The sequence below is a fragment of the Podarcis melisellensis genome (assembly GCF_964234715.1).
Source record: "Podarcis melisellensis genome assembly, chromosome: 9".
NCBI classification, from domain to species: Eukaryota; Metazoa; Chordata; class Lepidosauria; order Squamata; family Lacertidae; genus Podarcis; species Podarcis melisellensis.
In genome coordinates, this window is record NC_138541.1 from 10,461,198 (window position 1) to 10,481,941 (window position 20,744).

The 20,744-nt window shown below is 48.6% G+C and overlaps 2 protein-coding genes across 4 annotated transcripts in view; one reads left to right on the top strand and one right to left on the bottom strand.

The window, feature by feature from the left end:
- The window catches only part of SEPTIN11 (septin 11), a 117,210-nt gene extending 110,750 nt beyond the window's left edge, over positions 1-6,460 (top strand). For both annotated transcript variants that reach the window (XM_081925139.1, XM_081925140.1), the window contains one exon: positions 1,085-6,460. Coding sequence is in view for 1 of the 2 variants with exons in the window: in XM_081925140.1 (XP_081781266.1) it covers positions 1,085-1,100 (16 nt within the window). In the remaining variant the exon portion in view is untranslated. The remainder of the gene's footprint in view (positions 1-1,084) is intronic.
- Positions 6,461-14,593: 8,133 nt separating this feature from the next.
- The window catches only part of CCNI (cyclin I), a 54,361-nt gene continuing 48,210 nt past the window's right edge, over positions 14,594-20,744 (bottom strand). For both annotated transcript variants that reach the window (XM_081925220.1, XM_081925221.1), the window contains exons 5-7: positions 18,942-19,082; positions 17,203-17,433; positions 14,594-16,364 (exon numbers count right to left, since the gene is read on the bottom strand). In XM_081925220.1, the coding sequence (XP_081781346.1) occupies positions 15,921-16,364; positions 17,203-17,433; positions 18,942-19,082 (816 nt within the window). In that variant the 3' untranslated portion in view covers positions 14,594-15,920. The remainder of the gene's footprint in view (positions 16,365-17,202; positions 17,434-18,941; positions 19,083-20,744) is intronic.

The following is a 20,744-nucleotide window of genomic DNA, read 5'->3' on the forward strand; positions in this document are numbered from 1 at the left end:
GGCATATAAGGATCCTGACCATTAGGTCCAGTCGTGGCCGAGTCTGAGGTGGCGGCGCTCATCTCGCTTTATTGGCCGAGGGAGCCGGAGTACAGCTTCCGGGTCATGTGGCCAGCATGACTAAGCTGCTTCTGGCAAACCAGAGCAGCGCACAGAAACGCCGTTTACCTTTCCGCTGGAGCGGTACCAATTTATCTACTTGCACTGGTGTGCTTTCAAACTGCTAGGTTGGCAGGAGCAGGGAAACAGGAGGAACAGGAGCTCCCCCCGTCGCGGGGATTTGAACCGCCGACCTTCTGATCGGCAAGTCCTAGGCTCTGTGGTTTAACCCACAGCGCCACCAACATCCCTGGGCATATAAGATGACCCCCCAAATTGGCAGCTTCGCTGGACAGCAGCAGTGGGCGACGGGCTCCACTCCGCGCCGGGAGGAAGCCGTCCAGCGAAGCCGGCTTAGCATCGCTGGGCAGCTTCGCCGGGCGACTTCCTCGTGGCACGGAGCCCACCACCCACTGCCACTGCCGAGCGAACCCATACCCAGTGTATAAGACGACCCCCAACTTTTTAGAGGATTTTCTGGGGTTAAACCGTCATCTTCTATGCCAGAATCTACGGTATTTTGCAGATTTGCACAGATTTTGACTGTGCAGCAGAACAGCTCCTCCTTTTCCTCTCCCCGTGCACCTCTTGGAGTACTTCTCAAAATCTCTGGAGCAAATTTGGGGCAGGGAGAGGCAAAAAAAATCCTTGCCCTAATGTTAGAAACCCCCCTTGAGGGTCGAGATTTGCCCCTCTCTCTCCCCGCCATGTGGAACAGAACAAAATATTTATAAATCAGGCAGAATAAGCACCGTTAGATTGATTCAGATTGCCAAATTGTGTTTCTTCTGGGAAGATGCCTGCCAGCCCCGACTATATGAATCCCACCCTAACCTTCCTTCTCACTTTCCCCTCACAGTTTCCTTTTTTTAACAAACAGCTGTTGTTGGGTTTTTTGTTTTCCTTCTCGCTTTTATTTTTTGCTTCCCCCTTTTTGGATTCTGAACCTTTTCTTTCTCTCTCTCTTTCTCTCTCTTTTCCGTAGCTTCTTCTTTATGTAGCTGTCAGTCACCTTGCCAAGGTCCACTTCCCTCTCTCCTAATGGACAGTAGCGCATTAGAGGAGCCAGCATGGCGTATTGCCAGACACGCCCATTGGGAGACAAGTTACCTCATTCTTCCACCACCTCTGCCTTTCTGTCTTTTTCGAAAACTGTGACTCACCGCGGTGTGTGTGTGTGTGTATGTGCGCGTCTCTTTCCCGAGTTGTCAGTCCACTCGCCGCTGGCGACCGACCTTGACTTTTCACACTGCCCAGACTGAGAGACACAAAAGGTGGCAGAGAAAACTTGGGTGGCACCCAAGACATTGCACTGGGAATTTTCTTCTTCTTTTCCTTTTGATACAACGGGCACCTGCCACTCAACATGAGAACAAGGAAATTGTGGACTGCAAAAGAGTGTGTGTGTGTGTTTGCGTGAAAGAGGGAAAGGTGTGTGTGTGTGTGTAAAAGCCAGAGATGGTTGCTCAAGCGTTAAAACCCTACGCAGATCTAGCACTAAATTTAATCCTCTCGAAGAGACAGCGCAAAAAATGGTTGCTATGAAAGCCATATGAACTCTCAAGGGTTCCCAGTATTTGTCTTCATAACACTCCCTAAATTGAGGGTGGGGGAAGTAACAACGACACCGGTTTGGACATATCCGAACTTAAGGAAGGAGCCATCCATGTTTCAGATTGCAACCTGCTTTTAATCAGGTTTCATTTGTGTAGGTCGTCCCACATAAACTCAGGATTGGCCCTGCAGGTACACTTGGCAGGAAGCAGTCCCCGACCCAGACTCTTTTTGTGTGTGGTGCTCATATTTATCTCGTTCACGCATTGTATTCTCAGGTGTATGCTTGATTATTATTTCTCAAGAATATACTTAAAATGCAATGGGTGAAAGTGGTCTGAGAAGAAATATTCCCATTTTATTTCTTTCTTTCCCTCATCTGGGGTGTAAGGGCTGATTTCTTGGATTTTCAAACTGGCCCACATTTAAGAAATGAAGACAATTGTCCGGTTCAAGAGACCAGCAGACTAGACACTTGTAGGTCTCAACACTTCTGGTTTTGGTTTAGAAGAGCTTCCATTGAGTCTCATGGTCTGCTCTGTGAAGGCTGTTGCTGAACTGGAATGGGATGGGACGAAACTCTGGGCACTATCCTCAGATCATCACCAAAGCTACATGAGACCAAGGGCATGAGCACACTGGCTTCCGTATTAGGTGCAAAACTCAGCAGCCTGGGGCACTTTGGAAAGAGAAGAAATTAAACAGGTTTCTTGTCTTCATGGCTGCAACTAGGTTAGGGTTGAAAGCATATGTAAAATCTCTAAAGACAGAGGGGTGTTAAGGAGAGTTTGCACTTCCAAGTGACTAGCAAAGAGGGAATAAGGTAACTTGCACCAATCGCAAGATTTTTGATTTCTGCAGTGCAGCCCATATTGAAGTCCACAGTACACAAAGCTCTGCTTAAGGCGCATGTAAATTAGAGTAGGGTTTCCCAGTCTTGGGTCTCCATCTGTTTTGAAACTACAACTCCCATCATCCCTAGCTAGCAGGACCAGTGCTCAGAGGTGATGGGAATTGTAGTCCAAAAACAGATGGAGACCCAAGATTGGGAAACCCTGAATTAGAGCTTCAACGTTCAGTAGATAAATCAATTCCAGCGGGGTGTAGCATTTAAAAACATGCCCCCTTGTTGACTGGGTACTTTTGTCCCCGAGTCATGTTTGAGAACGTTCAGTGGCATGCTGCAAAAAGTCCCACAAAATAAAAACGTGTAAGGTGATAGCAACATACAGAAACAATATAAGGGACTGTTCTTCTGCTTTGTACAACTGACAGGCGGCACTGCTGGGGTTGTCCCTTCAAGAAGGCTTTATATATCAACACCAAAACCTTAAACTTGACCAGGTAGCATGTCACCCTGAGAAGGCCAGTTAGCAAACTAGCTGCCACATTTTTCACTAGCTTCTACTTCCAGGCCACCATAAGGGCCGCCCCACAAAAAGTGCATTGCAGTAGTCAGATCTCCAGATTTAACAAGGCAGGCAGCCTGTGGTCAGGCTAGCCCTGTCCAGGAAGAGCTGAAGCTGTCTTGCCAGTGGAATCTGGTAAAAGGCAGCCGTAGCCACTAAGGACACCTGGACCTCAATGGACGGAAGATGGATCCTGGAGTACCCCGAGACTATGTACCTGCACCTTCAGAGGGAGAGCTGCAGTGCCTACAACAGGTAATGGATGGGAACCACTCAAGTATAGCACCTCTGTCTTGTCAGGATTCAGACTCAGTTCTTTGGCAAACATCCAGCCCACCACTGCAAGCTGGGAATTGCACGGCTACTCCCAGTTCAGCTGTTACAGAGGAAGCGAGTTGGGTATGATCAGCAACATTTATAATCAACTAAAACTTGCATGGTTACTGAGCTGAGATTATCAGGTGACAGCCCTATAATTAAAAACAACGGGGCAGAAAAAACCACGTCTGAACGTTATGCCAAACCATTGTTTAGTGTGACACACATGAGAAGAACCACCTTAAGCAAATGCTGATTTCTGGCCACATGCTAAGGAAGAGTTTGGCACTGATGCCTTTCCTTTAAACTTTGCTTCTTGCATGGGAACCAGTGGCAGTGATTTACATTAACGATGGTTAGTTTAAACCAACCAACTTGATAAACCATGGTTTGAAGTTGGCTTGCTTTGAAACTGAGTTATATGAAACACAACCCTCGGTTGACACAATGGGAAGCTGAGTTCCAGGTCAACTTAAGTAAACACCTCTCCCATGCTCGTGCAGGTAGTGCTAAACCATTGTTTTACATGATGTATGAGCACAGCCAGAGTCCGTTAAACCTTTTAATCTTGTTGATTTCGTAGGGAGTTATGTCCTTTAATTACAGTGTCCAGTGGAAACATCACGCTGAGAAACTTCCATCTTTCAAGAGGATTTGAACCGTTACCTTCCCCAAAACCCAGGACCTACCTTTTAACCCCCCCCCCACCGTTAAAATGCAGCATTTCAAAGCATGAGATCAAAGGGGCCGTTCTTGCAACGGAGCAGGTGAGGGTGCTGTTTTGGTGGGTGGGGGAGTTGAAGCCCACTGTGGAACTCGGGAAGGTGCCTTAAACTGATCATGAGTCCATGTAGCTCCATACTGTCTACACTGGCTGGCAGAAGCATTCCAGGGTTTCAGGCAGGGACTCTGCCAGCAAAACAGTCTATCACTGAGCTATCTATCCTTTGCCCCCATAAAAAGTTGCTCATGTGCTTCTCTGGATTATACCCTAGAAGTAGCTTGATAAATGTTTGTGCCGAGGGTATCTCTACATTGGGACTGGCATAAGGAACAGAAACACTGCTTTTTGTGCATATAGCCCAGTGTATCGACTCTTGACATGCAGTGGTTCTCTGGGGTATGAAGGAATAAAAGTTACATGCCCACCCCTTACACACACCTGATTCCTGGTTATTTTAACTGAAGATTTGAACCTGGGGTGTTCTGAAGGCCCTGCCTTCGCTCTGCTGAGTTCCTCCCCTGACTTTACACTTCCCCAAGTCACAGCAGTGATATAATCTGCAAGGAATCCTTACAAACTTGGCAGGTTTTTTTTTTCTGGGGTGGGGATTTTGGGCTGTGGTTAATCTTACATTTCTACACAGCTGCTTCACCAAAATAGCACCCAAGACAGTTTATAATGTTCAGATGTCTCTTGAAATCCGGCTCCCTCGGCCTGTAAAATGAGATCATAGAATCATAGAGTTGGAAGAGACCACAAGGGCCATCAAGTCCAACCCCCTGCCAAGCAGGATGAGCTTGGCTTGAGATGAGCACCGCAACCCCAGAGTGGTCTGCAACTCGACTTAACTGTCAGGGGTCCTTTACCTTTAGCAAAATGTTGCATTCACCGAGATCCCTTGCCAACCTCCACCGTTCAATACGATCTCATTCTGAGATGCCCCTTTCACACGTCAGGCTGTGGCAAAGGAGTTTGCCACTGTAAATATCCGCAAGGAAGCTGAAAACACAGCCAATCCCGATATCCTAAACAGTTAAGTGTTTGTGATGCACATATCTGTAGACACAAGTTGTTCCTGTTCGTTGTTCGTATTTTACAAACATCTTGGGTAAGGGTCCTTTTAAAAAAAGAAACCTTTGGTACAAGTCTTTTTTTTTAAAAAAAAAAACAACCACATGTCCACATCTGCCCGTGTTTCCCAAGTAGTCCTGTAGGAAGCTGGGTTTTACTTGCAAACTCTGATATTTTGCATTGCCACTGGAAGAGTACTTCCTACCCTCCTTTTTACTTTGTTTGTGGGGACAAAGCCTCCTATGCTTTCCATGTCTTTATTTTTTGCTTAATAGCCTCTGTATGGAACATATGCAAAAACAAATTAACTGTAAAAGTGACTGGAATGAAGCCCGGAATGTGCCAAAAATCTTGCTAGTAAGGTAAGCATGGAACGATGATGTATTAGCGTGGTTTTAGTGGGTCTGTTAAGTGTGATCTTCTTCTTTGTGTTAGAGGAGTTCCTTCGTCTGGGAAGATGTACACCACCCCCACCCTATAGCGATCAACTTGTCTCAAATCTTTGCCTAACTTAATATATAAAACACACTGCCATGTTCCTGCAACTGTAGTGCCCTCTCCGTGGACCAGTTCACACATTACATTTTTAGGGGCACACATGCAAATACCAGGGACGCAGGTGGCACTGTGGTCTAAACCACTGAGCCTAGGGCTTGCCGATCAGAAGGTCGGCGGTTCAAATCCTTGCAACGGGGTGAGCTCCCGTTGCTCGGTTCCAGCTCCTGCCAACCCAGCAGTTCGAAAGCACGCCAAAAAAGTGCAAGTAGATAAATAGGTACCACTCTGGCAGGAAGGTAACCAGCGTTTCCATGCACTGCTCTGGTTTCGCCAGAAGCAGCTGAGTCATGCTGGCCACATGACCCAGAAAAACTGTCTGCAGAAAAACGTCGGCTCCCTCGGCCAGTAAAGTGAGATGAGCACCGCAACCCCAGTTGTTCGTGCCTAGACTTAACTGTCAGGGGTCCTTTACCTTTTATGCAAATACCATTCCATCCTACAGGTGAATTTGTTGGGGAGCTATGACTGACTGCAGCTCCCTGCAGTGTACACCTATTAAACCCAGAGTCCTCTCTGCAATGTGTGAACCGGCCCCAAACCCCCTTCTCTCTCTCTGGAGCACGAGTTAACGCAGCTACCTTTTGAGCCTACTCTAAAAACAGAATTTAGGGGCTCGGCAGTGCCCACGTCATCGTTCAAGGATTCCTAAACTGATCTATTGAGTCTGTGCAAGTTTTTTTTGTGTGCAAGTCGTATGCAAATAAAACACAAACTGGCCTTGCAAACTTGTGATGGAGCGGTCTCCGTGTTTGTCTCTGCGTTCAGCTGTCGTTTATACAGAAGCACGGACACAACTGGAATGGCACGAAGTCTTGCTCCAACGAAACCAAGATCTTGCTGCGAGATAAAACACCATCCCCTCTTCCAGCCATGGAAAGGCCTTTAGTGTGCTTCCGCTGCACTAAAGGAGAGTGCTATTCACAGGGGCATTTTGAATGCCTGATAACGAAAGCCGTGCTTAGCGAAAGGCAGGCTTGCTTATTGAAGGAGACTGGCTGGGTTTGCCCTCCTCGCATCCTTTCTTCCTCTGCAAGAGGAAAATCTCACACATACCATGCTCAAGGCTTGTCCTGCCTAGTCAAGGGGGGGGGATTGTTCAGACTGGGGGGTCATGTTCCTTCCAATGACTGTGGTGGGCAGAGCACAGAGGCAACAGTGGGTGCAACAAGAAATGCAGATTTTAGCTGTATACAGGATAGTTTCTACACAGATCCACACACACCCAGGCAAGCAGGAGCTGTTGTCAGAGTGCAAGGACATTTTCCTGATGGGCATGATGAACCTTTGAGGGTGATGGCAAGCGGGATTGGTGAGAGGGGAGCCTGGGAAGGGGCTCACAGACCAGGGAATACACCAGGCCCCTTAGAGATGAGTTTTCCCATCTCTGCCAAGCGATGACTTGCAGGTGAGACGTCAGCAACCACCACAGACCGTCTTGCACAAACTAAAACTACTTCATGTGGAAGCCAGATGAGGAACTGAGCGTGCAAACAGGTGCGGCAAGCAAGCACTAAGCCTACCCAATATGCCCTCTCAAACCCATGGGCCGACAAGGGTTCCCACTCCTGGTTAAAAAATGAGTGAAGGCACAGGCAGGCAAACCCCACAACCAACATATCCTCCGGCCACATCTGGCTTCCTCTTGTGTAGAGGTAAGACTTGATGCGTGGTTAAGACCTTTTACCTTTTTTAAGACTTCCAACGGCAATCCTGGATTTCTAAACACTTGGTCGCTGCTTTGAGACGCAGAGTTCAGTGCGTGTTTGATGCTAAGTTAAATGATTGCTTCAAACTTTTGTGAGGTTCCCCTCATCCCCTCCTTGCCTTTTTCACTGTAAAAAAGCAGCATTTTCTCACGCTGGGTAGTTGTTATGCGAGATACTATATACGGCTGGTCTCCTGCAGCCGAAATATTCTATGCATTAGCTTTCTTTAGGTGAATTGGAAGGGAGATGTAGCTGTCTTACTGATATCCACACACCACCACCCACAAAAGGGCCTGAGACGATACAGCGAGCTATTTTTCGCATGTGCTAATTTTGCTGACGTGCAAATAGCTTCCCGTGCTCCCGTCTATTAGGCCTAGGATAATTTTTTGGGGGGAAGGCTAGCAATTGCAAGACAGCAAGGCTGCAGTTCTAATTTGAGTTGGTGGTGCTTCAAAAGAGAGAGAGAGAGAGAGAGCGCGGGGGGGGGGGGCAGTTGTTCAGGGATAATTTAATATGGTATACAACTGTCATGGATGGGCTAGATGCAGAGGAGCGGTGGGAGGCACAAGCTGGGGAACTCCCAAGGGAAGAAAGCTCAGGGCCAGGGGATTGGGAAAATGAAGAGTGGGCAGACAGAAAACTCGAAGTCAACAGCTTAGTCCAGGGGTCAGCAAACTTTTTCTGCAGGGGGCCAGTCCACTGTCCCTCAGACCTTGTGGGGGGGGGTGGATTATATTGGAGGGGGAATGAACGAATTCCTATGCCCCACAAATAACCCAGAGATGCATTCTAAATAAAAGGACACATTCTACTCATGTAAAAACACGCTGTCAGGGCTGCCTCTAGGTCCCAGCTCACAGAGGACCAACGCTAGTCAGTAGTAACGTACAAAAGTCTTTATTGACGATTAGTTTCCATTTCCAACCGCAGCGTGCAGCTCTACGTCTAGAAGCTAGACCGGCGAAGCTCCATCTGAGTCTCCGCCCCCTGTACACCAGTTTAAGACTCTAGCCTTACTCCACCTCTTCCGTTGCTCTTTCCTCCTCTGGGTCCTTCTGCCCCCTGGGGTTTCCTCCTTTCTGGACTCTTCTGACGCTGACCCCCGATTCTTGCTCCTCCTTTCGGCGGGCTTTAGGACCTGGCTCCCTATCCGGGCTATCTGCTGTGCCGCTCGCCTGTACATTTGACCTTGGCGCGCGCGCCCAGCCGGCAACCTTCCTCTCGACCGTTTCCCCGCTCTCCGATGGAGGCGTGGTCAATCCTGACTCATCTCCTCTCGCTGGTGGTGGGAACACTGGTCCCGATGCCTGGGACTCCTCCCCCCCACTGCGCTCTGGTGGGGAAGCTGGTCCTGATTTCCAACTGCTGCTCTGGGAGTCCCCGCTGGCCCCTTCCTTCTGGGGTGTCCCCCTTGGCACCCCCCTTGCCCTGGCCATCGGCGCTCCCTTCTGCGAGTCTTCCGATTCGCTGGACAGACTCCAGGAATCCATCGGGCCACTGTCACCCCCTACACTGCCCTCGGATTCCTCCCCCTCGCTCTCCATTTCCTCCCTCTCCTGTGCCTCTGCTCCTGAGCCCCTGACACACGCTAATTCCCAGACCGTCCGCAGGCCGGACTGAGAAGGAGATTGGGCCGGATGTGGCCCCCCGGGCCTTAGTTTGCCTACCCATGCACTAAGCCTACCCAATATGCCCTCTCACAACTGCATGCCATGGGCTGACAAGGGTTCCCACTCCAGGTTAAAAAATGAGTGGAGGCACAGGCAGGCAAACCCATAGCTGTCAACTTTCGGATTTGAAAATAAGGGATCAGCAGCCTCACCTGTCCCGGGGACAGTCTACGGGATATCTAACAATCTGGGGTAAGCAGCAGGAAACGGTACTGAAATAAGGGAATTTCCCACCAAAAAAAGGGAAGGTTGACTACTCTGGGCAAACCCCACAACCAACATATCCTACAGCCACATTTGCTCTGGATTCCTCTTGTACATGGAAGTAAGACTTGGAAGTGTGGTTGTTAAGACCTTTTACCTTTTTTAAGCCTTCCAATGGCAATCCTAGATTTCTTAACACTTGGTAGCTGCTTTGAGACGCAGAGTTTAGTGCATGTTTAATGCTGGGTTAAATGGGAAGCACCAGCTGGGAAACCCCCAAGGGAAGGCGGCTCAGTGCCAGGGGATTGGGAAGACAAAGAGTGGGCAGAGAGAAAACTCTGAGCCAGAGAGGTAACAGCTTATTGAGTGGAGAGAGTCTGGCAGACAAGACTGGAATCGGAGGCAGAGATGAGGCAGGCTGGTGAAGAGGCACGGGTGTCCCCCTCTCCTGCTGCAATGGGCTCCCCTCCTCTCTGGTCTTCCAGAACCAGAAGCGGTATGAAGAGGAAGGATCAGAGGCAGGCGTGTCTGCAGAATCTCTGGGAAAGACCCAGGAGAGGAGGCTTAAGCAGCTACAGGAAGGCGGGGACCTTCAATCTCATAGGGTCAAGATCTACTAGGAAGAGTCAATGTGCTCATTAGGCCTGTCATACCAAGCGGCCTTGTTTCTTCCAATAAAGAGTTAACTTCACTTACTCTGTGTGATTTATTGCTGACCTGCCCCTGACAATAACCATGCGAGATTGTATGTGTAGCATCTGAACCCATCTTCCAGCTCAGGCCAAGAAACCTAGCCTTGTCATTCCAGGCATCGCCGTTTGTTCCATGCCCCTACCCCAAATCTCTCACTTCCTTATCCATACCAAAATTTTAAAAAATCCTTCCAGTAGCACCTTAAAGACCAACTAAGTTAGTTCTTGGTATGAGCTTTCGTGTGCATGCACACTTCTTCAGATATATCTGAATCAAGATACACTTCTTCGTGTATCTGAAGAAGTGTGCATGCACACGAAAGCTCATACCAAGAACTAACTTAGTTGGTCTTTAAGGTGCTACTGGAAGCAATTTTTTTTATTTTGACTATGGCAGACCAACACGGCTACCTATCTGTAACTTATCCATACCACCATTGCAAAATCAAATCCCAGACACAGCTGTCTCAACTGCCCCTCATTAAAGAAAGCAATCGGCCACCCAGGCTGCAGGGGCTTGGCAGAAAAGTCTCAGGATTGCAAAAGCAATTGCCGTATTGACCTCTCCAAGCAAAATCGCTGTCTAAACAGCTCACTGCCCCTCCAACTATTTTGGACCAAAGCACACCATCAGGGACATGGCCAAAAGAGCTGGAGGATCACCAGATTGTCAAAAGCTGATCTGAACCAGCACTTCATGTACCAGCATTAGGGAGTCGTATGCCAACTATGAAAGCAATTGCTTCTTCCCATCCTTTGGTATCCAGAGGTATACAAATTGATAATCTAAAGTCTTTTATCAGCTGAGGAACAGCCTAAGAAGGCTTTGAACAAATACATTTCTTCCGAAGATTCTGTGATAGCAGATTTAAAAATCTACTACCTGCAACTATGCTGAATCCTAAACTACTGGCCATAACTCCCATCTTCTGATGGTGATGAGGTAGGAGGAGGAGTTTGTAAATGAATTGAGACACTCCAAAACTTTAAAATAAAGTTGAAATAGCACTGCTGCTTCTCATAAAACTGTAAGGTTGGAAGGGACCTTGAAGGTTAACTAGTCCAACTACAGTGGTGCCCCGCTAGACGAATGCCTCGCAAGATGAAAAACCCGCAAGACGAAAGGGTTTTTCGGTTTTTGCGACGCTTCGCTAGACGATTTTCCCTATGGGCTTGCATCGCAAGACGAAAGCCCATAGGGAAATCTCGGGGACCTTTTTTTAAATGCTGGCGGTGGGGAGCAAAGCCTTTTCCCCCCCTCCGGACTTCAGAAGAGGTCCAGGAAGGCCGGCGGGGGCGAAAGGCTTTGCTCCCCACCGCCAGCATTTTAAAAGCGTCCGGGATAGCAGGGAAGCGCTTCCCGCTATCCCGGACGGCTTTTGAAGGCAGGCAGGGGGGGCAAAGACTTTTGCCCCCCCTGCCTGCCTAACCGGGGGCTTTTAAATCGCCCCGGGACTGTCCGGGGCGATTTAAAAGCCCCCGGACGGCTTTTGAAGCCTCCCCCCGCCGCCCGGCTTCGGGGCATCGTCCCAATGCCGGGCGGTGGGGCAGGAACGCCTCCCCCAGCCGCCCGGCATCGGAACGATGTCCCGAAGCCGGGCGGCCGGGCGGGAAAGCCTCCCCCCGCCGCCCGGCTTCGGGGCATCGTCCCGATGCCGGGCGGTGGGGCAGGAAAGCCTCCCCCAGCCGCCCGGCTTCGGGGCATCGTCCCGATGCCGGGCGGTGGGGCAGGAACGCCTCCCCCAGCCGCCCGGCTTCGGGGCATCGTCCCGATGCCGGGCGGTGGGGCAGGAACGCCTCCCCCAGCCGCCCGGCATCGGAACGATGTCCCGAAGCCGGGCGGCCGGGCGGGAAAGCCTTTGTCCCCCCTGCCTGCCTTCCCAGGGGCTTTTAAATCGCCCCGGACAGCGGAGAAGTCCTCCGCTGTCCCGGGCGATTTTAAAATGCCGCCCGCCAGAAGAGGTCGGGGGAAGGCTTTTTCCATAGGAACGCATTAATTGATTTTCAATGCATTCCTATGGAAAACCGTGCATCGCAAGACGAAAAACTCGCAAGACGAAGAGACTTGCGGAACGAATTAATTTCGTCTTGCGAGGCACCACTGTACCTGCTCTACCAACTGAGCTAACCCAGCAGAACTGACATATTATGGTTTTTGCCTTTCTCTCACCCCTTCTTTTTACGAAGCTGAATTTATTTCTCTGCCTGAAATAATTAGGAGGACAAGAGTAACTGAGGCCACAGGAGGGAGCTAGAGACTACATTCAAAGCACCAGGGCCTGGGACTGCATAGTTGGCAGTTTTAAGTTAAGGTTACCAGACATCCCCGAATTTGAAATTTGAAACACTTTGTCACTTGTACAACTTGCATACAGTGAGATTACACGAGCACCCCCCACTCAGCTCTCTTAGTCTTAATTCCCCTCGTTTACTGACGCATACCTACCAAACCCGAAAGTCAGTTGCCCTGTTGTTATCTTTTCATTCAGCAGCCTAACAGCCCACGGATAGAAGCTGTTCTTTACCCTGTTGGTGTGACTAATCATGCTTCTATATCTTCTGCCTGAGGGCAGGAGATCAAGAAAGTGCCGGCCAGGGTGTGAATCATCCCTGAGAATTTTCCTCACTCTCCTGAAGCAACGTTCTTCCGCTATTTCATCCAGCGGATTCATAGGACAGTCCATAATATCTTGTGCTGTATTCACCACCCTCTGTAGGCACTTCCTATCAGTTGATGTCAAACTAGCGTACCACACCGTGATGCAGTATGAAAGGACACTTTCTCTTGTTGACCGGTAGAAGGAGATCATCAAATGTTGACTGATATCGTTCCTTCACAATACTCTGAGGAGATGGAATCTCTGTTGGGCTTCCTTAACCACCTGGGTTGTATTGATTTTCCAAGTAAGGTCTTCACTGAGATAAACTCCTAGGAATTTAAAGGAAGAGACTCTCTCCACACTGATTTACCTATCGGTCCCCATACAAAAGCCACTGAAGTCGAAAAGTGTCCCCGGATTCATTGAAAAAATGTGGTAACCTTATTTTAAGTGTTACTCGCAGAACAATGGGGATTTGCAGAGACGAGACGCATACAAACCTGTATGTTTCTATTCAAAAGCCTGTCCCACTGAGCTCAAGGGTGCTGGTGCTGAGACAGCTGCTTACAAGATTGCAGCCTCTGGTGGCAATCCTCTACTCAAGTTCCTAGGCTGCAATCCTATGCCCATTTACTTGGTAGTAAGCCCCACTTAGCTCAAAGACGTGCCATAAAAAAGATTGTATAGAACATGCTAAATTCATCTACATCATCACTCAAAAAAAAAGGATGCAGGATCTGAAAACTTTTGGGTCCGTTGCAGGATCACAGAGTTGGAAGGGACACCCCAATGGTCATCCAATCCAACTCCCCTACAATACAGGAATCTCAGTTAAAGCATCCATAGGAGATGGTCATCAAGGAAGGAGAGTCTACCACCTTCCGAGGGAGACCTTTCCACTGCAACATCTCTGCGAACTAGGAGCTAGCCAGCTTCAGGATCTCAATACAAGACTGGGATCTGACCGGTTCCATTGGGGATGGGCGAGCAGAGACCTCAGTTGGCTCTTTTCGCTATCAGAAAACACACGTAGGTTTCAAGAGGGCTAGGCACCTGGCTCTCATGCATGGGCAGGGAAAAAAAGCTTTAAAGAAATAGAACAGGAATCCCCAAGCTCAAGTGCTCCATTGGTAGGGAAGAGACCTCTCAGGAATTCCGGGTGCGTGAAATGGGAGAAAATTGCTTCCATCTATCCAGGTTCACAACTGGGGGGAGGAGGACTTTTATTGCAATGCAACGCAGTCCCTGGTTCAAAACTCTGGCACCTCCAGTGAAAGTATCTCAGTGCTTCTCATTGTTTTGTGCCATAAACAATGCTGCTGATTAGCAGATCGGTGAATATCTCTACCACTGATCATCGTGAGCTACGGGATCATCTGGTGCACCAAGCAGCTCCTTCCACTGCTCGTTAAGAGATAGGAAATTAAAGAACAATAAAGCACAGACGCGGGTGGCGCTGTGGGTTAAACCACAGAGCCTAGGGCTTGCCGAACAGAAGGTCGGCGGTTCAAATCCCCGCGATGGGGTGAGCTCCCGTTGCTCGGTCCCTGCTCCTGCCAACCTAGCAGTTCAAAAGCACGTCAACGTGCAAGCAGATAAATAGGTACTGCTCTGGCGGGAAGGTCAACAGCGTTTCCGTGTGCTGCTCTAGTTCGCCAGAAGCAGCTTAGTCATGCTGGCCACATGACCCAGAAGCTGTACGCCGGCTCCCTCGGCCAATAAAGCGAGATGAGCGCCGCAACCCCAGAGTCTGCCACGACTGGAATAATGGTCAGGGGTCCCGTTACCTTTTAAAGCACAGAGAAACTTTGCGCTAAGAGGAGGACAAAAGCCCATGTTATGTAGCAGGACCATTTCTTTCCATCAGTGGACTTGGTAGAGAACGAGGACGGGAGTTTGAATTTTGAAAAGCAGACAGGTGCTGTGTTGAGGACTCATTCATTCCGTCCCAACCTGTGTTGAAAACAAACACAAGACTCGCAAACTGAAGGACAACATGTTTTGTTTTTTATTGCTACCAGAAGACTTTCCCCAGTATGACCGCTGAACGCAATACCTTCCAAGGGGGCTGTAAAGGGAGCTTTAAAATCGAGATCCTTATGAGAAGCTGAAGTACACTCTTTAGAGGTTTTCTTTGCTCCTCCTTCAAGGCTGAAAAGTGACATTAACATAAAAGTTGGGGAGGTGGGAGAGTGGGGGGAGAGAACTCTGTGCTGATCATTGTACATATTACAAGTGAAAACTCACAATTACTAAACTGCCCCAGAGCAAACAGCAGTGCCAAACATCACCGAAGGTTTTTTTTCCTCCCTATTAAATTACAGTTTGCATTTGATGCATATTTCATTCAACTTGTGTATACATGTATACATGTGTGCGCTTGTGTAAAAGCCCATTGAAGTGTTTGCTTTGGTCAATCTAATGGCAGCCAGAAAGAGTGCTTCCGCTCTTGTGTAAAATTTAAGATGCTCATTCATCTGCCTGCGAATTGAACTATCCAAAGCAAAATACAACTGCCCGAACGCAAATCTCCCATTGCGAAGATCTGGGTTTAAATTTTATTTAATGCAGGACAGTTCACAAGACCCTTTCCTCCCCCTCCCCCTTTCTCCACCCCCCGATTTTAAATGCAGACCTAATTTTAGATATCACATTTAAAACACCAAAGTGCTAAATGACAAAAAAAACACAAGAGAGACAGATGGGGAGGAGTTGCCTGTCTTGTTTGCGGAGGGGGGATAAAAAGAAAGGCTGGCCGAGTAAAAGTGCAAAAATACAGGAAGTCACACACAAGACATCCAGAAAGCTAAAAAAAGAGAGGATAAGGTGAAGAGGGTACTCTCAGAATGAAACTAACTCAGAACGAGAGGCTGCAAAGCTAGAACTTTGGAAAGGATTTTTTTTGCACACTCTGTGTGAAACCTCCAGTGCAGTGGATGGAATTACAACACACAAAACAGCAGATTTAATCAAACAGTGGAATGGAGGGCGCTAGAAAGAAAAAATTTTCTGCTACTTTTTTTGTTTGGTTTTTGGATCATTTTTAAAAGGTTTTTTTTTTATACTTTTTGTGGTTGGTTTTTTTTTAAGTACTTAAATCATAGTTGAACTATAATTAGCCACACAAGGACAGGAGAGGGTGGGGAGGGTGGAATCTTATTTTAAAGGATAACTTAAGCTCCCTTCTGCTTCGGCCCTGAAAGGTACGGCCTTCGCTCCTGTCAGCGCGGTAGCCGTATTGCGGCCCGTTTTCACGGGCGCAGGAAGGAACCCCTTTCCGCCAGAGGCTGCGCCGTGCAGATGCGCAGCTAGCTACATAACGGAAACAGGCTGCAAGGGAGGGCAGGGCGACGCGGACGCCGCTTGCCGCGACACGTCGGCCCCGCAGGCGGAGGCGGCCTTGCCCTCTAGGGCTGCTACGGCCTCTGGAGCATTCTCCTCGTTGTACAGGCGCTTGATCCCGTCGTAGAAGTCGTCCACCTCCATCTCCTCCACTTTGCGCTTGGCCGTCGCCTGTTTGCACCTGCCGGGGGCCGGCCGCCGCCGCCGAGAGAGCGCAGATGAGGTCTTGACTGGCACTTCTGGCTTGTCCTTGGAGCCTGGGTGGAATCGGAAGCCCGGTCCGGCGTGGCAGGTCACCAGGTTGTGCTTGAGGGGGCTGTAGACGTAGACCGAGTTGGGTGGCGGAGACGGCTGCAAGCTGGAAAGGTGCTGTGCGACCAGCTCCCGGCAGTGGATGAGCTGGGAGCTGTCCATCTGGATTCAGAGAGGAGAGGAAGAAGCAAAGAGAAGAGTCATCCACTTGCCAGCTCGCATCGGGGGATCGAACCACTGGAGAGCTGGCTTTGCAGGGTCCGCCGGCCAATGCGCCAACAGCTTTCATCTCCAACCAATCACAAGGTCTGGAAAGCTCTGCTTCTGCGCATGCAAACAGCCAAGCTGTATTCCTGAGCAGTTATTCATGTGTGATGTGCACAGCCTATGTGCCCAACAGTTCACGGCCTAGGAGCCTTGTAACTACGGGACCGCCTCTCCCGGTATGCCCCGTGGAGGACCTTAAGGTACATACATAAAGGTAAAGGGACCCCTGACCATTAGGTCCAGTCGTGACCGACTCTGGGGTTGCGGCGCTCATCTCGCTTTATTGGCCGAGGGAGCTGGCGTACAGCTTCCGGGTCGTGTGGCCAGCATGACTAAGCCGCTTCTGGCGAACCAGAGTGGCATACGGAAACACTGTTTACCTTCCCGCCGGAGCGGTACCTATTTATCTACTTGCACTTTGACGTGCTTTTGAACTGCTAGGTTGGCAGGAGCAGGGACTGAGCAACAGGAGCTCACCCCGTTGCCGGGATTCGAACCGCCAACCTTCTGATCAGCAATTCCTAGGCTCTGTGGTTTAATCCACAGCGCCACCCGTGTCCCAAGGTACATAAATAGTAACACCCTAGAGGTCCCGGGGAAGGAAGGAAGGAAGGAAGGAAGGAAGGAAGGAAGGAAGGAAGGAAGGAAGGAAGGAAGGAAGGAAGGAAAAGGCAAGGCTTGTCATTCTCAACGAGGCCTCAGGGCTCTTGCTCCCTCATGGCGCCAGGCCTACCTGTGCCTTCTGGAGCAGCTCGATGATGAGGGCTAGCCAGTCAGGGATGAGTTTCTCCACTTCCAGGCTGACGATGGCCAAGGCCAGCATGGACCCCTTGAACTGGAGCAGCTGGTAGCAGGCCAGGCAGTGGAGCAGCTGCTTGGTGAGAAGAGCCACATGCTGAGACGGGTTCATCTTGGGCAAGGTGGTCAGCAGCTGAGGCCGGGTGGATAAGGCCACCGCGTGGAACTTGGGAGAGAAAGGGCAGCATAACTAAGACGGCTTAAGGAACGGCTGCCCTGAGGGCACCAATTCAGCTTAAAACCAGAGGAAAGGCAGTTTGGGGAAGGCAGTGCCAGTTCCCTGCTAGAGATTACTAGCGCCAACACACAAAAGTGCCAACAGACCTGAAGGAGCATCTCCACCCCCACCGTTCTGCCCGGACACTGAGGTCCAGCGCCGAGGGCCTTCTGGCAGTTCCCTCGCTGCGAGAAGCCAAGTTACAGGGAACCAGGCAGAGGGCCTTCTCGGTAGTGGCGCCCTCCCTGTGAAATGCCCTCCCACCAGATGTCAAAGAGAAAAACAACTACCAGACATTTAGAAGACATCTGAAGGCAGCCCCGTTTAGGGAAGCTTCTAATGTTTAATAGGTTATTGTATTTTAGTGTTCTGTTGGAATCCGCCCAGAGTGGCTCGGGAAACCCAGCCAGATGGCAGGGTATAAATAAATCATCATCATCATCATCATTATTATTAAAGAGCCTAAAAACATCCTGTTCTCACCATGGCCAATCAGATGCCCACGGAAAACCTGCAAGCAGGATTTGAGCACAACAGCATAGATAGCCGTCTCCTCCGCCAATTTGTCTAATGCTGTTTTAAAGCCACACACACTGGTAACTCGCATTGCGGTGGCTGGGGTTAAATGGCTTTGAAACCAATTTGAAGGGCATCATTCTGGAAATTCAGAGTTAGAACATCCTCGGTGTTCATCCAGTGACAGAGATCTCACCACCTCTCTAGGTAAAGGACCCCAGATGGTTAAGTCCAGTCGAAGGCAGCTATGGGCTTGTGGTGCTCATCTCGCTTCAGGCCAAGGGAGCCAGTGTTTGTTCACAGACAGCTTTCCAGGTCATGTGGCCAGCATGACTAAACCACTTCTGGCACAACAGGACACCGGGACGGAAACCAGAGTGCACAAAAACGCCATTTACCTTCCCGCCACATGGATACCTATTTATCTACTTGCACTGGTATGCTTTCAAACTATTAGGTTGGCAGGAGCTGGGGCAGAGCAACGGGTGCTCACCCCGTCACGGGGATTCGAACCGCCGACCTTCTGATCGGCAAGCCCAAGAGGCTCAGTGGTTTAGACCACAGCGCCACCTGCGTCGGATGTCAGCAAATCCTCCCAGGCAAACCTACACGTTTTCTCACCCGGCTTCAAAGCCTTCAGAATTAGAAAGCCTTTAAAAACGACAGCGAATTCTGTGCTGCATTTGCATGGTGGCGTTGTGGAAAACACACAGCGATGGCCCCTGACTACTGATGCAATTCAAGTTTTAATTCTGATTCGCTCCGTCCTAAAGGCTTTTCTTGGAAACAACAACACTTGAAAGAGTGGCCTGGCATAAAGGAATATACCTCCCCAGTTCCTGCACGCTGGGTAGAGTTGTCCCTTTTTCCACCCAACCCCACCAAAAGCTTGCCACTCTTTTCTCTCTCCCCGCACCCCAAAAGGCCTTTGATGTGCTTACAATATGAAGGAAGTCCAGGGGTGTGGCTATGTGCAAATCCCAGTTCAACTTGTCCAGAATGATCTTCTCCATCCTGCGGATCTCCGCTGGGGAACAGCCACAAAAGCTGTCCCTGGCCAAGACTTTCAGTACCGGAACCCTCTGCAGAAGTCAGAGCAGAAAGAAAACAGTTGCTATGAGGCAGGCTGCAAGCCGCAGATCCAAACCTGTGCTCAGTCAAGAAGCACACTGGGTGATCTGGGAAGAGCAATCATCACCCTTTTATCTCCCACCCTTTTAAAGATCCCAGGACGGCGGCAGAATCCGAGACCTGGGAGAAGAGGTCGTGGAGGAGGACTGGAAGAAATTTAAGGACTATTTACAAAAATATTGTAAACTGTATGAGTGTTGAGAAAGATGCAAGATTATAAATAATATGGCACCATTAAATTAGTCGAAAGGAATATGAAGATAAGTGAAAATATATGAAAAGTTAAACTTTGGTTAAATAATATGTTAAAATTAAGCCTTTAAGATTGGGGTAAAATTATTTAATATTTGGGACATAATATCTGAAAGTTATAAAATAAAAATTGAAACAAGGTGATAAATTGCTGGATAAAGTTTGATAAACTTGGAACGAGAGACGTGAGGAAGTCCAATGAAGTGAAGAAAGTATGGTTATTGTAAAGTTATATGTCATTTTGTTTGTTTTTTATATTGTATTAAGAAAATCTTGAATAAATATCTTATAAAAAAAAAATAAAGATCCCAGGACGGTGTACAATATTAAGAACACATTTTGCAGAGCGTAAAAACAAAAACGCAGTAAAAAGCATACTAATGGACATGGTGGATTTTTTTTGGAGCCTGCCGACCTGACTGGAAGAATTCGCAACCAGGAAGAAGAGGCGACACAAGAGGATTGGAAGAAATTTAAAGAATATTTAGCTAAATACTGCAATATCAGATAATTAGAAAACTCTTGGAAGTAATAAATAGGCTTAGGGGTAGATTAAGAATATGTGTTAGTAAATATTAAGGATTAGAATATTAATATAGGAGAAGAGCTTAGTAAATGTTAGGAGTCAATACTATTAGAAATATGAATTTGGAGAACTGCCAAACAGGTGTTATAATGAGATTCAGTTAGAGGGGATGTGAGGAAGTCAGTCATTAATGTTATGAGAGTTAGATATCTGAAGAAATAATTCTTTTTTGTGTTTAGTCTACTGTATTGTAAAGTGTTTTTCTTTGTTGTGTGTTTTGTAATGTCTTTTTTTGTCATAAATGTGGAAAACCAATATTTTTTTTTGGGGGGGGGAGTAATGGACATGATAACAGTAATCATAATAACAGCCCCCCCCACCAGCTTTAACAGGCCATAGATTATTTAATAGCCAAAGGCCTGGGTAAAGAGGAATGTTTTTGCCTAAAGATATGTAATGATGGCTCCAGGTGAGCATCTCTGAGAGAAGCATTCCGCAAGCGGGGAGCAATCGCAGAAAACGCCCGTTTCCCTCAAACCGTTTTGCTGGCGGGCATTCTGTTTTCCTGGTAGTCAGTAAAGCATGAGGCTCTTTAATTTCAAGGTCATGGGTAAAAGTCCCACACTGAGTGAAGTCCCACACTGCATTTTAGGGGGCTGGATGTTTCCGAGCACAATTCAAAGTTCGGTGCTGAGCTTTAAAGCCCTAAACGGCCTCAGTCCAATATACCTGAAGGAGCGTCTCCACCCCCATCATTCTGCCCGGACACTGAGGTCCAATGCCGAGGGCCTTCTGGCGGTTCCCTCATTGCAAGAAGTAAGGTTACAGGGAACCA